Raw genomic sequence first — 21,450 nt, 5'->3', positions numbered from 1 at the left:
ACAGACCCATTCTTACTTTTAGGCCTAGTCCCACCTTCATGTGTAGTTTTGTAAATGTTTTTCCTCCTTCGTTCTCAACAAAAAAAAGCTTGTCCACACAAGCATGCTTTAAAAAAAATCTTTGTCCAGATGAAAATACATAACGCTCCAAACTTGCGCTAAATTTTGGTGTGGAAAAACTGGAATGGCCATTTTCAAAGGGGTCCCTTGACCTCTGACCTCAAGATATGTGAATGTAAATGGGTTCTATGGGTACCCACGAGTCTCCCCTTTACAGACATGCCCACTTTATGATAATCACATGCAGTTTGGGGCAAGTCATAGTCAAGTCAGCACACTGACACTCTGACAGCTGTTGTTGCCTGTTGGGCTGCAGTTTGCCATGTTATGATTTGAGCATATTCTTTATGCTAAATGCAGTACCTGTGAGGGTTTCTGGACAATATGTGTAATTGTTTTGTGTTGTTAATTGATTTCCAGTGATAAATATATACATACAGTTGCATAAAGCAGCATATTTGCCCACTCCCATGTTGATAAGAGTATTAAATACTTGACAAATCTCCCTTTAAGGTACATTTTGAACAGATAAAAAATGTGCGATTGATTTGCGACTAATCGCGATTAACTATGGACAATCATGCAATTAATCACGTTAAATATTGTAATTGACTGACAGCCCTAAAAGCTATCCATGTACGTGTGGACAAGGCCTTAGCCCGTAATGTGGATCACTCTCAAAACACACTGAATCCTACTCTTACACACTCATAATGTAAATGCCCATGTGTTTTCTTCTTTTTAACTCAGACTCAAACACAGACTCAGATTTGACAAGGTTTTTTCCACAGGCAAAGTAAAGTTCCCTCTGTTGTTGTACTCTGTAGTAGTTCACCACTGACCTGGCACGGCTACAGAGGACACGGTCTCCGGCTGGCACAGTGTATCCACCTTCACATGCTGAAAGGCTTTGTTGGGGGCCGACTGGAGGTGCCTGGAATCAGAAGGGAGGGTGAGAGAACACACACACACACACACACACACATAGCTACGCACACAACATATATGTGCACATGCATCTGCACAGCCACTCTTAAACGCACACATGGCCTCAAGCCGCTTAGCACGGCCCCTAGCCTTTACTGTAAGAGCTGAAATATTAATGGCAGCGGGATGCTGCGAGCAGTGGAGCAGAAACTCAGATCAGCAGGCAGCTACATCAGCAGCCTCTCCTCATGCCCAGCACCAGCACCATCACTAAATCATGATGACCTGACGCAACTCGAGTGCTTCAGCAACTCTGGGGTGAGCGAATGGCCGCAGAATGCTAATTAAATGTGGATGGAGGAATTTTTCCAACAGGCTCATGACAGTAATGGAAGAAAAGCGAGCGCTCCCTTTATTTGCCAATCACCAATCAATGAAAACAATGGCAGCAAGAAACGGCACGATCAGCTCCAAAAAAACTTTCAGAGGAGCCAGAGTGCTGACTCGCAGGCGTTTTCAGAATCAAAATGAATGTCCACACTCAGTAATGACTTTTAAGGTGCATTAGAAAATTACACATTTTGCACCAATGGGCCTTCCTCCGCTTTTACAGTTGTTTTATTCGGCCTATTGATTCGACTCATTTTTAGTATCGCAGCAAAACTGCTGCTTTAACTGCATCAATGCTTTTCTTACAAACTTGTTCCCACAAGTCACAGAAAATAAAAAAAAGCTCTTAATACTTGCATGAGCGACAGATATTAGCCAGGGGCTTAGGTTTAAGATTGAAATATTATTATTTTTAAGCCACTTGTGATTGAAAACTCACCTCTTCCACTCCTCCTCTCCATCCCAGAACTCGTAGACGACGAAGGATAAACCGTCCGGCAGACGCACCGCAGTCACACTGGAGCAGAGACAGAGGAGAATGGCAATGAGTGGATAATAGAGGAGGCAAGGTGGTGAGGAAGTGAGAGTTATGACAGAATGGTGGATCAAGGAGGAAGGAAGAGATGCGGGTATACAGATGATTGATGGCATAAGTGAAGGAAATATATTAGATATAGCAAAAGAGAATGGTGGAAAAGGGAGTAAAAGAGAGGAAAGATGGAGGATGGAGAGGTTATGAGGTAGTGGTAGAAAGTGGAGGAAAAATATGTCATGACAGGTTAACATTAAAGACATATTATTGGAATGAAAAAGAAACATACACGCAATAATAGTTTGGATTTCAGGAAAAAAGGATGGTGAATTGTTTCCTCATCCTGCACAATATTGATGCCACAGCACATAACGCCATGATGAGGGCTTGAAGATTGCATTCCATCTATAAAAATGAAACTTGCAATAATACAATGGAACAATGTGTGACCAGGTCAATGCATGAGGGAAGTTAGATGTTATTGGCCAATTCTATAAGGCACTTTAAAGGGTACATTTTACTGTAATGAACAAGGGCTTTAGTTTTGTTGATCACATGTCCACTGTACTGTAGTCTCATTTTAATGTTTATAATCTTAACATCTGTCTAAACATTTGCTACAATATTACCATGAACTACTAAAACTCAATGAGTCATTGTAAGACAATGTCCTGAGATACAAAGAGTGTTTGACGATGTTTGATTTAGTGCCAGTAAAAACAAAGTGGCGGCACCAACATATTGCGATCCCATTTTCATTTGACTCGATTCCATTTTTTTGCTCTTACCCCTGTTTGGTAATTGTCCAGCTCTAAATGCATAGAGATGAGAGGAGTGGAGCAGCTGAGGTTGTGGTTATGCAAATCAGGCGGAGCACTACAATTTTGGCACTTGTTTCGGCATGAAATTACACTTGCATAAATGCCTGCTCAGGGTACCTCTTATCACAAACAGAATTTTCATTCCAATTTTCAAAGCAATTTTCATGGTGCAAGCAGAGACCTCTCTAAAATTACACTATTATGCTTCTTTCACATTGTTATAATTTTTGTTATCTGGTACAAGCTTAAATGCCCAGGTACATTACCTGTACTGTTGTACTACACAGCAGATTGATGAACTATTCCACAGAGTCTCTACAGTGACGACAGGTATATAAAAATGGGCATTCTGAGCTCCATCAAAGATCTCAGGATAAAATCAAAGGAATATTTTCTGTCATGTCAACAGGATTTGCAGTAGTGGCACTACTGTAGTGTTATGTATCATAGTGCGTAAATGTACACACATATGACTAACTGAATGCAACATTTTTAATCACTTAAGATTATACCCAACAGTAATAATGGGACAATATTTTACTGATATGATTGTCTTAAAAAAACTTCACATCATTACTAAGTGAGAGGAATTTCTGTGTCACCAGGAATGAAAATTCAACTTAAAAAGGAACCGCCTCAAGCTGGCCCCTTTCGACGCGAAGAAGCAGCGGCTCTACTCCGAGCTCCCTCCGGATGTCTGAGCTCCTCACCCTACCTCTGAGGCTGAGCCCGGCCACCCCACAAAAGAAACTCATTGTGGCCGCTCGTATCTGCCACCTCATTCTTTCGATCACTACCCAGAGCTCATGACCATAGGTGAGGGTTGGAACGTAGACAAGAGGCTATATTTTACACATCACAGTATAGTAGATGACAACGATCCACTTCACTAGGTGTCCCTGTGTCCTCTTTAATGGCTCTTCTTTGTTTTACAGGATCTGGGTCATCATCTGGTCATCATCAGCTTCATGAGCAACACCTGGACCCGGTGTGGTTCCGGATATAAAAGCTCACCACTTTCACACAGGATTCCTCTCTCGTCCCTCATGGGAACGGCTGCCTTCTGTTTTTCTATTGCTACAGACATTTTCACACATCCACACATGCTTACATGACTGACAAATGACTTCCACTTGTTTCCATTCTTAATTGTTATTTTTGTAAATAAATATGCTTATCTATTATTGTTAAACTCATCTGGTCTCCTATTTCTGTCGCAGCCTAGGGACCAAGCTGTGACATATGTCATAAAAAAGTCAAAGTATAGAATACCATAAAAAAATCACAATATAGTATGTTGTAAAAAAGTCATAGTATAGTATGTGGAAAAAATAAAAATTGATAGTGTACTATGTTGAAAAAAAGTCATAGTATAGTATCTCGAAAAAATAAAAAAAAGTCATACTATAGTTTGTCGAAAAAATTATAAAATGTCATAGTATAGTATGTCAAAAAAAGTCATAGTATACAATATTTTGTTGAAAAAATAAAAAGTCATAGTATAATACGTCAAAAAAAGTCGTAGTATAGTATGTTGAAAAAATAAAAAAAAGTCACGGTATAGTATGTCAAAACATTTTTAAAAAGCCTTCATACAGTATATTGAAAAAAAGTTATAGCATAGTATGTCAAAAAAATTAAAAAAGTTATAGTATAGTGCCAAAAAAACATTTTCCCTATCACAATCACTGGAAAAGGAGCAGTTGTTTCTTGTTACTACAATATTTAAAAAAATATGAAATAACGTTTCATTAAAAGAGTTTTAATGATTTCTCAAATTATTTCAATGTATTTTTTTAACATACTTTAGTACAGTTTATTAATATGATTATCATCTTTTAATGTATTTCTTATCTATCTAATATTGAACACTTTGGGGCTCCATAATATATATAAAACTAATTAATGATGAGTGAAATGTGAAAACCTCTGTTCATGGAAAATGTTTAGGCGCAACCAGGTATTCAGAGCCTCTGGACCGATGAGTATGATTAATAACATGTATAACTTTGCCACTTCTTGTATTTTCGTCTGTCTGAAGACTGGACTTGATCACTCTGCCTGAGCAGTGTATACACAGTCTAAAAGATAGTTCTTTCCTGAACCTGAGGAGGGCACTGGGGGGACAGGCTGCTGCTACTGTATCTGGTAACTGTGAAAAGGGCTTTAAAAGAAATAACTTGAGGTGTGTGAGCTCCGCTGGAGGAAATGATAAAGTGATTGCGCATGTAATCACGCATTCACCCGTAAAGATAACGAACAGGGAAGGCAGAGACTAAATAAACTGTATATATTAGTTAGTTTGTGCAAGAATGAATGAGGAAATGAGGAGAGAGAAAAGGAAAGATACACAGTGACACAAGAGAGAGAAAGAACGAGACAGGACACAGGGGAGAAATGTCTATTCAAGTGTAATGAGAAGGCTTCCTCTATCAACAAAGCTTCCTCTGCCTCATGCATTATTTACTTCAGCTACCTACAGTATAAGCATTGTGCTGCCTGACTGTGCTTACTGATAAAATAAGAGAGTAACAAATGTAACAACAAGCCAGTGAAAAAGATAATGCTAAAAACAAACAAAAAACAGAATCACCAGAATAACTGTAGTGATTCATCTGACGGCCCCTTTCACCTGTGTGTGCTATTTATTGATCTCAGTGTGGGACTTACTGAAGTAAGGCTTTTTATTTGTTATGAACCAGACCCTGAAAAATCTTGAAAATTTGTGGATTACAGAAAATGGTGTTTGAAAATGGCTGGATAAAGGTACTGATAGTAAAAGACAAAAACACTGAGCAAAACTGGATTTTCATTTGTAATGGAGCATTTTTACAATCAATGAGTTCATAACTTCTTCCTCTAAAAAATTATTTCTCATGTTTCAACTTCATATTCAACACAAAATAAACCGCCTCGCAGTTGTATGCCTCCGCCAACCAGTCATGTTGCAGTTTACATCCAAGTCTGTCCAAAATCATCATTTTATCCCATTAGACATTTGTGTGAATTCATCATAATTAGCATATCACGAGAATGGAACGGACGTGACACGCACAGTGACTTTGACCCTTGACCACCAAAATCGAATAAGTTCATCTTTGAGTCCAGCAGCGTAACATAATTGTGATTGACTCCGGTGCAAATTCTTTTCTTGGGCCCTCGCCCCAAACACCAGCTCATGCTCGCAGACAATTGCTATGCCACCATGGAGAGGCTCACCATGCAACTCCGATACTGCAAACCAGCCTTAGATCAGCACCACGGACAACAGCTAGGGTGTCAAATTTATCAACGCTATCTTATCAACGCTATCTTATCAACGCTATCTTAGCCTGCCCTGACCTCAGCAGCCAAATGTTATCACAGACACAGATTTCAGTAGTTGCGCATTTTACTACATATAAAATGTAACAAATGAAGAGTTGCAGCTTAAGAACCTTGTCCTTTTTTATTGGAATCGCCTGGCTGTGAGCAACACAGCGTGACCGTTTTGAGCTGAACTTCTGTCAGACACCCAGCTGTTTCTCGCCTTGAAATCATTTCACTCCAAAAAACGAAATAAGGTGACAGCTGGCTGGAGAGAGCTCGCCAGGAGATTGCCTGAAAGTTTCCTACTGCTGTTGGCTATATTGTATGTAATTTCCGTAAATATCTCAATATTAAACATCTGTTTTCTCAGAACGAATGAAGGGAGATAAGTGGTTAAGTCGCGTTCTTGAGAATGGGACAGATATGAGGGTCAAGTGACCTGGACCTTTGAAGAACGAAACCTAATCAGTTCATCCTCGAGTCTAAGTGGACGTTTGTGCCAGATTTGGAGAAATTCCCTCCATGTGTTCCTGATATCATGTTTAATGTGAAAAAACGCCGATTCTACAGTTGTTCCCGCCCACCCCCCGCTCTCTCTCTGTCTCTCTCTGAAGGAAAGAGGCGGGGTCATGCGTCATCAACGCATCATCAGTTACACTGCGCATGTGTTATACCCAGAGGTCTTAATTTTCTGGCTGATTGGAATCCTTAAAAATATTCCTTAATCCGGATCAAGATCCGGATCCCCACCAAAATCAAATGGATTGTTCATTGTGCCACACCCCACCCCTTCAAAAAATGTCATTCAAATCCATCGCGGACTTTTGGAATAATTCTGCAAACGGACAAACAAACAAACCAACAAACCAACAAACCAACAAACCAACAAACCAACAAACCAACAAACCAACGCCGGTGAAAACATAACCTCCTTCCTACGCCTTCGGCCTTGGCGGAGATAATTACTCCAAAAGTATTGAATATTATGCAAATGCACTATGTATTCTGTGCTACAGTATATGGCGTGGTCAAGCCTTATACCTCTGTCTCTGCCCCTCTTGCAGACCCTTTATCCCAAAGTACAGACTGCAGTGGTAGAAACTCTAACACTAATAGAAGAAATGCAGTAGAGCCAGAACCTTGAAGTCTTGCCAAGGGTATATGCAGAAGATGACTCTGGACTATGCATACATCATATTGAGTCTGGGATTTGGAGAAATCTCTCTGGATATTAGACTGTTTCAAAGCACCCTGAGGCTCCAAGTGGGAAGCACAGGAGGTTTATAATACACACAGTATGTGTCTATGAGACTATATTACAGGTACAATATTATACGCAGTGGGAATGCGGCATGATATTAGTATCTGACTGATCCAAACCACGTGGGAGTTGCAGCAGTTTCTTTCTCAGATTTTGGAACAATAATGACGAAATACCCACTCAAAGCTTCACTGAAAAAGTTTCTTTTGCGTGCGTGTGTGCATGAACACCAAAGAATACTGACACAATCCACAACCAGAGGAGGGAATATTTGTGGTAGTACTTAATAAAGTGAGAAAAACAGTGAGATTCTGACACTGAAAATGGAGCACATTAAATATTAAAAATGATTAGGGTTATGGTGCTGCGCTCTGCAGCAGCAGCAACAGCGGCGGCAGTCGTGAAAATGTAGTAGTGAGACTTACTGAAAGCAGTCTCTCTGAGTGGAGACATTCTTCAGGTACTGCTTCAGAGCCTCGCAAAAGTCGCCGAGCTTCTTCTGGGAAACGACCATCTCTTGACGAATCAGCAGCAAGGACTGCAGAGGAAGAGAGAGAAAGGGGATGTTAATTTTGTGCCGACATTTTTATATTACCTTAAGCCATTGTGTTTGTCACAAGCCGACAGATAGAAATACAAACATTCAAGTTATGATGCCTACTAGAGGAGGTGATATTTTAAAGAAACTGGCCCAGAGGGAAATGTTCTGGATATACACACTCAACACTATAACATGAAATGGACTCAATGATGACTTCAGCTTAAAATGCTTTTTAGGATAGGACTGTTTATAGTCTTTTGAAACTCACAGACTACAAAGGTGACCACTGACCACTAGATAATGTAGGATCATCCGTAACACCAGCCTATAATTAAAATGAATGAGGTTTATTCAAGTGTTCCCTTATTGCCATCTAGTATATGGTCTTAATAGTGAACCAATAATGGCGAGGAACAGTGTTTTGTGGAGCTCAACATTGTATGTACTGTAAAGGGGTTTGGATCAGATTTAACTATCAGCTATGATTGGGGGATGACCCGCTCTACCTCTGAGCCACAACCGCTAAGTTCACAGATACATTTAATACAAATGTTTCTTTGTTACATTGTTACACGGGATTGCATATTCAATATATCATCTTAGGCTACAGTGACTGAATAGTTGATTCATTTTATTGTAGGGATAGCGATGTTGGTCTGTTGGTCCAACACTTTGGCCCAGACTGAAATATCTCAAAAACGAATGGATGGATTGCCATGAAATTTAGTACAGACATTTATGGGCCCCGAAAGATGAATCCTAATGACTTAGTTGATCTCTGACTTTTTAAGCACCACAATTGCATTAACATTTCAAAATCGAAATCTCGACAACTATGTAATTCAAATGATATTTGGCACATTGATGTGATGAATGTGACAACTTTTCAATTTCAATTTGTCCATTACTGCAAATCTAATGACATTCCCATTAGCCTCAGCTGTACTTTGTGTTTAGTGATATTTAGCCATTGTTAACAAGCTAAGCATGAGGCAGTGCCTTGCCACAGTCCACGTCTCCTGCAGGTAAAAGCAAAATATTCATAATCTCACACAGCCTATAGAAATGTTTTGATGGACGTGTCCTTGGGACCCAGCAGTCTATAGCTGCATTTCCACTAAGCAGTCCACTTCAGTTTATTACACATTAAAAAAGGTTATTTTCGCGTTTGAATTTGCTAAAGTTGGGCATGGTACCAACAGAGTGCTACAGGAATGAGTCCTAAAATCCGAAAATGAGTTAGCAGATTAGCACTTTTGGTTCCCTCGTCTGGAAGTCAGTGGGTCTTTTGAATGGGTTTTTAGTAAGATGCCTGAAATAAGATCTGTCATTAACACAAGCTTAAGAAATTTTAACGTTTGGTTCTACAACATTAGATACATCAATAAATATCCCACTTTTGAATTTTGAAGCCTTTATGTGTCTTAAAAAAAGGTGGTTGCTAATAAGTGGCTAAATAAGACTACGAAACATCATCACACTGACTTGTCCGCCTTTCGTTGTGTATACTCACTATAAGCTGAGCCAATATCAGAAGACACGGGACATCCTGCACAAACCTGCCGTTTTTTATATAGCCAAGCTACCATCAATAGCGACTGCAATATTTCTATTTACTCAACCGAGATAAAAAATAATGGCAGCCCGCAAAACTACGGCGTACACTACAGCGTACACATTAAGCGGACATATTACGCCGGACACACTACGCCATACAATTGACAAAGTGCAGACGAGTTTGGTTGCCGGTGAAAGAATTTAGCAAGTGTAACGTTGAAGATGATGTCAATGCAGTTCACATTGCGTCGCTACGGTGATCAGCTGAGAATCCCGCCTACACTGAGGGGGTACTATCTGCAGTGGAAACACTGCATAGAGAAAGCGCCCTGAGTCAAGTAGAGCAGAGCCGTACCATGCAGTTGAAACACGGCATATGACGCATAAGATGCAACTATAACATCTCCAGTGAACTTTGTGTGTTTGTTTGTGTGAGAGAGCGTTTGGACAGATCTTTTGTTGCAACACTTCTCTGTTTGATCTTAACTTTCTGTACAATACACTATCTCCCTTCCCAGTCGCACATTATGTAACAGAAGCTTTAGTTTGTGTGTGTGTGTCTGGAAGTGGTGCTGTACAATTAGAGCCTGGAGGATCATTTGCAATGATTTTATAAATCCCATTTATAACAAGAAGAACCACAAACATGCTGCTGCATTGGTTTTGATCTGACAAGATTAACTGCTATCTTCAGCTTTTTATGTGGCATCGTTACTGTATACAGCTCACTACAGTACAATAATTAAAAATTCATCCACTATGACCTAGATAACTCCAGCAGTGTCTCACTGAGACACATTCATGCACACTCACATACACACTAAAATATCACACACACACACTCTGTTAAAAAAATCTATCCTCAGGTAATCTTATTCTGTTAGATATGAATACATAATGTCTAATTCTTTCCTGCAGTTGACTTTTACTGCCATGTCTTCTTCTTTTTCACTGATAGGAATTTGCAACATTATCCGTAATGACTTGACAATCCTTGAGAGGCCTCGAAAAGTGAAAAGTAAATAAGCAAAAAACCATTGGAGTAAAAAATGATTTAAAAGAAGTTGTAAACACACCCGTCTATACAAGTGGGTTTTGAAAGCATTATAAAATGTGCCACTGACTCAGCTGACCTGATACTGAGGAGGACTTTGTTCCACAGTATGGGAGCTAAAACAGTAAAAACACGATCCCACTTCATCTTAAGCCTAGACCGTAGAACTTTTAACCACCTTTGGTTGTCAGATTTGAGGGGTTTTGGTCAAGAATAAGGGGTTTAAAGTTCTGAAATGTAAAGCAGAACTATGGAGGGTATAAGAGTACTCAACAGAATTATAAATTGAATTCTAAAATGAATATCAGAAATACTTTATTGATCCCCGGAGGGGAAATTGGGGCGTTACAGCTGCTCTTATATGAACATAAAGAAATGTAAGAAAATAGAAATAAAGGAGTATGTAACATGTAAAGTATGTACATAATGCTACAATATATTAGAAATACAATATAAGAAATGAGAATAAAAGCAATATGTACACATGTTTGCATTAAGACTACAATATATATATATAACATTGTGTTATAAACACCACAGTGTGTATAAGTACATACAAAATGCTGAGAAGTGGGATCTATTAAGTGTGTTAAATATAAATAATAAATAATAATTCTAGAAATGTACAGTATAACTGCAGTATTAATGACTAGAATAGTCGGACCGCTCGGACCAAAGAGATATGTTCTCTACGTCTGGTGTTTGTTGGATTAAGATGTATTTGTCCCAGAGGGATATTTGTTTCCACAGCCAATACACTGAAACATACAGATATACACATAGCAACATACAGATATTCAGATCAGATAACACACAAGTAGTACACAACATCTTCATGTTTGCGCTCATTCATCCCAGCTCACAAAGTGTCAGCGAGGCAGATTGTTTCAGAAGTCTTGCATTTGCATTCTGCACCATTTGTAGACAGAAAACCACTGCATCATTAAGATAAGTGAATAATGAACTGCACTGCAGTAGTCTAGGCAAAAAGAAATGAAGGCTACTGATTACTAAGTGAAATATGATCAGAACCAATTACCAGAACTTGATTCTTATCAGTATTCAGGTGCAGAGGCAATCCAGACAGTTTTTATTCAATTCTCATGAATAACTGAGAAACACAGCTGGGTGTCATCTGCGTAACGATGATATAGGACACAGTCTTGAAGTGAAAAGGTAGGTGAATAGGTAAATAATAACTATTGATAACTGAGGGGCAGCAAACATTATTGAAGTTCAAGCAACTCCTGTAAGTCTGAGAAACATATAGTGCAAACCATGGCCTGAACAAAGAAACCTTCAGTGTACTTCAGTGGTACAGTGGAAACCGCTTATATGGATCGAAAAGCTTGGGACAGAATCATTCCTTTACAAACAGTGTTTAAATAATTTGATTATAGTAATCAAGTAGTCCGCTTACAGTGTTCATTTGGGGTCTTTTCATACATGAAAACATATAGAAAAACATTATAAAACTACGTTAGACTAACGTTAATTGAATTTTTTGTGTTTTTTACTTTATTCCCTTGATACTTTCCCTCGCGAACCGTCTGCTTTCCAGCTGGATACCTGAGGCTGAGGCTGCGTGCACAGTGAAATCATAATGGGAAAAGTAAAGTAATTTTTTCCGAACGAAAAACTAATGCGCACGGAGAGCGCACCTGTGGTCGAAGCCGCCCTCGTCAAGTGGATTGATAACACCTCGTCACGTAACGTTAATGCCCCCAAAGTGAAACTCTGCCGACCAGCTACGGCAGCTCATGCAGACCGGCGCCTGTCTCCCTCCATGCGGCTCCTGGGTGAAAGCCCGAGGAGCCCCTGCAAAGGGCCACCGTTCATCTGCATGCACGCTTGTGCTGCTGAGCCGGCCAAAAACGCCAATGTCTCACCTTTGGTGAGGTAAAAGGCAGGAGAATTGGCAGCGAGCCAGTGAATAGCGAACCGTTTCATTACTTTGTATTCATGTTATAAATATACAAATGTCATAGGTGGTAATCTGCATGAGAAATGATGCACAAGAACAAAGATTATAATAATCATACAATATAGTGATCAATTTGACCTTGACAGACGTGATCACTATAAGCGATTTCCACTGTATATGTTTTTGTGAAGGAAGCACCATCTCTTGGTGACACCCTGCAATATGAATGAATGGGTGTGTTTGCATGGGTGTGTTTGCAGGGGAAATTCTAGGTGGCTCCATCTGTATGGGATAAATGTATATGTAATTGAATAAAACGGGCAAAGAAATGAGCCTTGTGGGGAAGAACTAAAGTTATCAGCAGCAACTTTTACTCTTAAACTCTGTTTTCAAAGTCTACACACAAGCACGAACGAAACCTAGAAATGCATGACACATCACAAACTTTTTGACTGTGCTGAAATGTTTTAGTTGCATTCTTCCTTAAGTGTTTGATTAGTATTTAGCCACTTCCTCTCCTCTTCCATTTTCCAAAAGTACTTACTAGTCAATTTGGCATGGCATTGGCTTATCTTCCTCTCGTCCTACTTCATTTTTACCTCACCTAACCCTTTCTACCCAACACTAATCCTCTTCCAACTCTTCTATCCTTACTCCCTGTGCTTCTCTCTCTCTATCCTCATTCTGGGTTTCTTCTAGAATACAGATATGATTCATCCTACTGTATTTATCTGTATGGAAATCACTACTGCTCTCTCTCTCTCTCTGGTTACCCTGTTGGTAACCCCTGCTATTTTTTTACCACTGTCTGGTTCGGTTTTAATCTTTCACTCCCGGAGAAATATCCCCGAATAATCTTTAAGATACTGGCAGTGACTGCAGACACAGGAAGTGCTGTTATCAGGACACATGTTACATATCAGATTATGCAGCTGTGTAACTGGAAATGGCTTGTTGAAAAACATCCTTATAAGAGAGAACTCGCTATATTTAGCAGATATTAGCTACAGCTCTTTGCAGCTTGTAGCTTCACACGCAGGCTCTAAGTGTTCAACACATCTGCATCCACTTGTGCGTAAGAGTGCCTCCGTCACTTTGATTGTCTGTTTTATTGGCATGTAATGACTGTTTATCTCTTGACATCCCTGTTTATCTGCTGCCATTAACTTAAATTGGTATCATGAGGCAAAAGCATTACTGCAACATGAAACTGCAAGAGTGAACACCTGGTTGTTCGTCCGTAAAGATACATGTTGTGTGCATGTGATTTATGAGGCGATGATTGCATGGTGCGTATGTATGTGTGAAGCCTCCGTAAAAGTGATAGAACCTGACAGGCTTATGATGAGCGCTGTACAGACTACCTTCAGACATGAGCACACACACACAATACACACAGACATCCTACCAACTCAATTAGAAACACTACATTGCCCAGCAGCCTCTGTTAATCTAATCACTACCACTCCATTAACCATCCTGCCTCCCTGACCAAATCAGTACGATTACATCTGCTCCCCTCTGACGCTGTGGACCTGCAGAGGTGATAAATCGTGAGCCTCTAACTCTCTGGCTTTGTCTGCACCGTACTGCTAACCTTTGTGGTCAGCATCAAAGGTATATCTATGAATGTAACAGGTCACATGACCTTTTTCTTCCAGGCCCTGTCATTTTTTTCGCACTGAAGTTCAGAAACTTACAGTAACAGGCAAACCACTCTATGTCTTGATGGTCTGAGAATAGACTAACCAGATGAATGTAAAAAAGCTGAAGACTACAACTGGAGCAATCAGATTACAAAAATAGGGATAATCTAATAGCACAAGCAAGAGCACACACGGAACAGATTAGATATTGGTATTACAAGGTTTTCATGCATTTAAAGGAATGATTTGGGAAATTCACTTTCTTGTCAAGAGTTAGATGTGAAGATTGATATCACTCATGTGCTAAATAAGAAGATGGAGACAGGAGATGGTTATCTTAGCTAGTCTGGCATCTTGCAGTCACGGCAGGGATGCCAGTTATTAGCTACAGCACATAACCCCTCTAGGCAACAATATCATTTAGATGTACAGAAGCTGCAGAATGCTGTGCGTTTCATCAGAAGATTCAGACTACAATAAAATAGATTAATATAAATGCCAATGAAACAGATTAATACAAATGACATGACGAAATCAATAAAGTCGTCGTGAATAGCTTTGATTTTGCTGGAATTTTAAGGACATTGGGCCTCATTCACCAACTGTTCTTAGGAAGAAATTTCTTCTTAAAAACGCCACTCCAGCAGTTTTCACAAAGACTCAGACATTCATTTATGTTTTCTTACTGTTGCATTAATTTAGGAAATTATAGATTAAATAGACAATGTAGAGTTACAGTGGTGGGCACATGTTTAAAATGCAGTTAAATGAATTGGAACATGATGATATTAAACAGTGTAAGAGTGTGTACGTTGGGATTTTCCCCAAACACCCACCAGTTTTGAAATATGCTCCTGTCAGAGGTCTGCAGCTCATTACTTTATATTGTTTAAGAACTGCCTTGAACTTTCAATAAATATGATATAATGGATGTGCTCTGCCAGCGTCTGTTCAGTATGTGCCTGAATGTGTGTTGTCAGCAAGAACATATATCATGGTCTTTCTTCTCACACCTATAGAGTCGGAAATCTTTTGCATGCAGTGTGTGTGTGTGTTTATGCATAATTGACTTTACAAGTCTGTTTGATTGGACAAATGACTGACTGTCACCATGTCGTAAAGATTCGTGGAGCCTTGTTCATAGGCTTCTATAAATATTATTGATTTCTGTCTTTTCCTGGGCTCCATCAGCATTCTCCAACCCTGTTTTTCTATCTTAGAGAGGAGTCCTTCTGCTGTTGCTGCCAACTACAGCTGAGTCCAGTCAACATTTTCACATCAGGATCTTGACCTCACAAAAAAAATAAAACATTGAAAAATATTGTCATAGGCATAGTGATTATTTTAGGGCTCTCAATTGATTAAAACATTTAATCGCGATTAATCGCAAATGAATCGCACATTTTTTATCTGTTCAAAATGTACCTTAAAGGGAGATTTGTCAACAATATGCTCAAATCATAACATGGCAAACTCAAGCCCAACAGGCAACAACAGCTGTCAGTGTGTCAGTGTGCTGACTTGACTATGACTTGCCCCAAACTGAATGTGATTATCGTAAAGTGGGCATGTCTGTAAAGGGGAGACTCGTGGGTACCCATAGAACCCATTTTCACCCCCCTGAAAATAGACATGACAGTTTTTTCTCGCCAAAATTTAGTGCAAGTTCGGAACTTTATTTAACCTCCTTCGCGACAAGCTAGTATGACAACTACAACTTCAAAAATATCCATTGCGATAATGCATTAAAGAAATTAGTGGCGTTAAAACGAATTTGCGTTAACGCGTTATTATCACGTTAACTTTGACAGCCCTAGTTTATTTATACTTCAATACCTCAATTTATACAATACCCTAATGCTGTCATGATAGCTGAAAGCATTTGGGGAATAAAGCATGAAGTATTGGAGAAAAGTTGTGTGACTTCAAACTAAATGAATTTCAAGCAGGAAGACAGCTGTAGCATATTAAGTCATCACACTTCCTCTTGGCTAATTTCAATTATTTCACTGTGTTCTGTGCACGGGCTTTCCGATCATCAAATGACCATCTTAGCGAAAGAATATCTGAACCACCTCACCTGTTTTGTTTCTATCTACTGTCATTGCAGTCTATGCCGCTTTGCAGCCTCGCCCCACCGTCGAACCACCACCAGTATCAAGGCCCCGTCTACGGCTCCCTAGCAGGATCTCTGATTGGCTGCTACTTATAGAACTGTAACCCTATACTATCAATCTAATCGACAGGGTCAACACCAACGTTTTTATCAATTAAAGCTTCTGCATTCATGTTAACATGTGTCTTTCCTGATTAAACTAAAATAAAATTAAGTGTTGTATACTCAAGTGTTGGAACACAGCAGCCAGTGATCTGCCAGGGACATTTTCAGATTTTTGCCTATTTGCTCATCATTAAAACCAACTATGTTTACATGTTTTTGCGTGTCTGTAGCATCCTTTAAATGACTGATGGCATTGTGATAGTTTCAAAACCAGTGAACAATTGGTGCAGTCTATGTATTAGGGCTTTACCGAATGTAATGTTTTTGTTTATCTTCAAAGCTTGTATTGAGGTTCTTGAATGAAGTTCCGAATGTCTGTTGTCATATTTTATGACATAATCATCCTAAAGAAAATAAGAAAATCCTCAAAAAAATCCGCAATTTGAATGAAGAGATTCATCATCAGATTTAATGAATAAAACTCGTCAATGTGTGCCTCCCTTTGTGTGCAGCAAGCGGGAGAGCAAACAATTTTTGGACTGCAGTGAAATTTTTTGAAAAGCTTAACGCCAACAAATATGGATTGAAGCTGAATATTTTGTTGGATAAATACATGAAAACTTTGGAAATGATTACATCTATCTTTTTTCAATAAATTTGACCTTCGGACTTTACAACGCTCTTGAGTTATTGGAAATGTTTCGATCACCATAACAATATAATACTAATAATATTAGCCCTAATCTTTATCTGCAATTCTGCAGAAATACTGGGTTCAAATAGAATGAATAGACATGCAAAAAAAATAAAAAAACCTGCGCAGCATTCGAATGTTGATTTAGATTTCAACTGTCAACGTTATGAAATAAGCTTTGAACTATGCGGTTCAGCCCTACTACTGCATGTGTCTGTGTGCATCTCACGCAGAGTCATTTTTGATACAACCTCTGGAGGGCGCCAAAGTCAGAAATTTCACACTCAGTGGGAGAATCCACCAAAAACTTGATGTCCTACAGTAAGAACATATACTGGCAAATGTAAGTCAGCTGAAAGTATGTCAAATGTAAATCCATTAAAAACTTGCGTCATGCTCTCTCTCTCTCTCTCGCTCTCGTCACATCTATAAACAAACCCCCGAGTGAGGCTTTGCACCAACAGCTGTATAATTATATGCGGATCATCCCCATCTATCAAGGGCACATACTGCACTCTATGTGTTAAACATGTGTGTGTGTTTAGCATGCTGTAGTGTGGGATGATATCCCACTGGGTATGAAAATGGGAGTAGCAGAAAGATGTGTGAATATGCGTTGTAGCGAAGGGGGGGAAATCAGTCTAGCGTTACCATGGGAACTGGGATATACCACATTCAGGTTTTCTTCTCACACCTTCTCTCGTTCTCGACCCCTCATCTCCCCACACTCTACCCCATTCTGTCTTTTCCTGAGGCCTTCCTTACCCACTTCTCCTCATTGCCCCAGTTCTTGTTTCTGACATCTCAAGGCACTGCAGCTTTCTGCCGCCTTCTCGATTCTTCTTTTTCTTCTACAATCTCCTGCTCTCCATATATTCTCCCTCTCTTATTCCTCCCTCCATCCCCCCTATATATCTTTACTCATTCTTCCTCCTCCTTCACCATCCCTTCTCTCTCTTCCCTATCCTCATCCCTCCTCCCTCTTTTCCTCTCTCCTGCTCCTTCTTGTTCGGTGCTCAAGGAATCCCTCATTAATTCAAACAAAAAAAAAAAAGTAAGAAAAAAAACCCTTCATTAATTCAGGGAAAATTTGCATATTTCTCCTTGGGCTGCAATAATAGATGGATGACTACAGTACAGTATGGTTTACAGTGCCCGACCTGCTGACTGCAGCAGTGGGAGAAGAAGAATAAATACCTTACAATAAGCAGCAGCAGAACAGTACAACCGTGGTTGTCATCCTTTTTGGCCTGCAGCACAACAACTATGTTGTTCTTTGCTTTCTTTGCTTTGTTGTTCTTTGCTATTCCACTTGATTACTAAAATAACTAGCGGACTACTAGTAGGTTGGCTCAAAGTGGTAAGTATGTAACACAAAAGGATTTAAGATGTTGCTTGATTGCAAGACAATGGACCAACTGTAATGCATGTGGTAAGTTTCAACGTGAGTCAGTAGAGAAAGTAGCTCATTGTATTGAAATTGTCTTATAAAAACTGAACACTAATTAGAAGAGTTGTCAGATTTTTAAAAAGAAAAATACAAAAGTCCTGTTATCTGGCAGTATTATTATTATTATTGGTAAAACAAGTAGAGGACCTGGATATTTAAAACTGCATTAATCTTTTTTTTTATGTCACTTGGTGTCAGAACTATAAAAAAAAACTGAAAGTCATGTTTGTACATATTTTGGGCTTGTTAAAGTTGTTGTGTCTAACAATTATCAGTACACAACAAGCAGACATGGCGCAACAATAGCATTCATTCAGTTGACTTGAGTTTCTGGCGAACTCACGAGTCAGGCTGTTCTCATACGCCGTTCGTATGAAAAGTAATGCACTATAATTTGTACATAACCCATGTAATTAATTTGTATGTAACCAACGTAATCGTGAGCCAGGACAGTTGATGTAGTATAAAGAGCAACAAAGTCTGCGTAGGAAGAAAGTTGAGGTGGATGGATGGGTAAAACAAACAAAGGATTTTCACCCAGTTAGTTATTTTAACCCAAACAACAATCTTTTTCTAAACCTAACCAAGTAGTTCTGTTGCCTAAACAGGTTCTGCACTTCAGGGACTTACTCAGGCACACTGATCGTTCCTGTTGCTAGACATTCATAGGAGAATGCACATAAAATAACTAGGGATGCACTGATACTGGTTCGGATATTGGGTCGATACTGACTCAAATAGCTGGATTGCATATCGGTGACACTGGGGGCTGATCTATTCAATTCAATTCTATGTTTATATACTATATACATTATATAATGGAATTTAAATTCCTGTTTAAGTTTTGACCAATTTGTTGCTACATTAAAGAGGTTTGCACTTGATTTTTTTTTTGCCAATTTGCTGGTGTATGATTTATTATTTTAATAATAAATAACAATTCAGTAAATTTATATCTATGTATTTATTTGTTATTTTGTTTTACAAAGTTAGGAAAGCAATGTTTAAGTCAAGCCTGATGCCTTACACATAAAAGAGTGATCCCAGTCACTTCCACACAGTGAGGCATACAGCTTATTAATTAAACACTGGTATCGGATCGGTACTCGGTATCACCCAATACCCAAAGCCCAGGTTATGCTATCGTATCGGGACTGAAAAAGTCGGATCGTGGTCCCTTTCACATTACACATGGACATTTGAATGATTGTTCATACAAGAATATGAATTAGGGCAGCTTTAACTTGAGTGGTGATAGCCATCATGCGGTCTGTGTGGGTTTTTGTTGGGGGTTTCCTCCCTCAGTCCAAAGACGTGTACAGTACAGGAGGTTAGGTAAATTGGAGAGTCAAACTTGTGTGTGTGAATGTATGGGAATCTAAGAAAATCCCAAGGATATCATAGTCCTGCCAAGACTGTTAGACTGGTATCTTGGAAGTGCCATGCAGAAACGGCAATCCGCTCTTAGCATCTAAAAAACAGACACAAAGGAAGCAACAAAACAAATTAAGTGTAACGTGAACCTCCAATTACAGCATCAGTAAATGGAACCAGACTGTGGTTGTAGTGTGCAGCTCCCAGATGTTATTGTGTGTATTAAAATTCCATCTCTGAGACTATTGCTGCGATTATAACTGGGCCAACTTGCCTGGTGAAATTACGCTGAATGGCTGCACTGAACACTTTGAGGTTTCATAATGTATTAATGCGCTGCGGGACTGTGGGTTCGCTCATTCATTGTTGCCTGATAAAACAACAACAAATCTCCTTAGACACAGTGCTATTTATAGGGCAATTACAGAGATGAAGTCTCTACCTGCACACATCAGGGGGCATACAAAATGAACATCCAAAAAGCTTCTGGAAAATAGTAAAAGAATATGCTCCTAAAAACCTTTTTTTTACCTAACAGGTACCCTGCATATTCACATGTTCATCAGTGCTAATTAATTTGTATTCAATGGTACATAAGTATTTGCAGTGAATCCCTGAGGAGCCACCAAGTTACAGACCTTGTAAAGAAGACAAAATTGAAATAGCAGCTGCCTCCGCCACCTTCACTCAATCTTTTATCTGTCTCCATCTGCATGCCTTTCTTTTTATTCCTATGATTCTTTCTCTCACACATACTCAGAGATATCTTACGTACCAGCTCCCTGTGAGCTCAACCGATGCAACCTGCCAGTAGAGATATTCACCAGAGGTATCACTGTTCGGTAATGCTCTTTCACTTTGGTTCAATGTTGCTACGTAACTCCTTCTGTATTCTGTGAGTGTATAACCTTGATTGTTCGTATGCAAAACAAGTTTTTTTTATATATATACTGTAATGACCTCCGAGTAGAGGATATCAGTAGAGGAATAACAACAAACTTTAAAAAACAAACTTCTTTTAAATGACTGCATGTATTTAAAATATCACAATTTACTCTTTCGTATCCCGGACAAATTTTGTTCTCCTGTGCTTATGAATTCCTCCAAACATCCATAAATTCATTCTGCTCGTTGCTTTCCCATCTGTCTTCCAAATTATTCCCTTTAGTCAATGTTGACATCTCTTGATGAGGAATGCATTTTTGGTGTGGAGCTTTTTTGGCATGCATCTCACAATAAACGCGTTTACAGAAATATATTTAAGCTCCGAGGAGTTCAGTTCAAGTTTGTTTAGGCAGGTGAGAACAATGTGAGTTGAATTTTAATAAGACACTAATACCTGAACCATGTGTTGGTGCTTATCCGAGAGCACTGCGGTGCAGTAATGGTAGGAGTGTGAAAGTTAGGAAAACTTGCAATGACCCCAAAACATGAGGTTTTAAGCAGACAAATGACCTGAGGATGAAACCCAGTCTGGACTGATGCTCATATCCCTCATAACCCTCAGAAGTTTTGCTGCTGCAGCCTTTTTTGGTCTGGTATGCCTAGTAAACTTTAGATAGATGCTGCTGTGAAACTGACTGATTTTGATGACTCTTCTCTACTTATGCAACACTGTTACACTAAGTTTTCAGTAGGGAGTGCAGGTGTGGGGTGCTCTCAAACCCAAAATACATCAGCAGAACAGCG

General features: G+C 39.3%; 1 protein-coding gene across 2 annotated transcripts in view; it reads right to left on the bottom strand.

The window, feature by feature from the left end:
- Positions 1–21,450, bottom strand: part of necab2 (N-terminal EF-hand calcium binding protein 2) — a 148,861-nt gene that overhangs the window by 3,407 nt on the left and 124,004 nt on the right. For both annotated transcript variants that reach the window (XM_074632134.1, XM_074632133.1), the window contains 3 exons: positions 7,726–7,838; positions 1,817–1,894; positions 903–994 (listed from right to left, as the gene is read on the bottom strand). In XM_074632134.1, the coding sequence (XP_074488235.1) occupies positions 903–994; positions 1,817–1,894; positions 7,726–7,838 (283 nt within the window). The remainder of the gene's footprint in view (positions 1–902; positions 995–1,816; positions 1,895–7,725; positions 7,839–21,450) is intronic.

Source organism: Sebastes fasciatus, chromosome 4 (genome assembly GCF_043250625.1).
Source record: "Sebastes fasciatus isolate fSebFas1 chromosome 4, fSebFas1.pri, whole genome shotgun sequence".
In the NCBI taxonomy this organism is placed as follows: domain Eukaryota; kingdom Metazoa; phylum Chordata; class Actinopteri; order Perciformes; family Sebastidae; genus Sebastes; species Sebastes fasciatus.
Note: the sequence above shows the minus strand (reverse complement) of the source record. Positions and strands in the feature narration are given on the sequence as shown.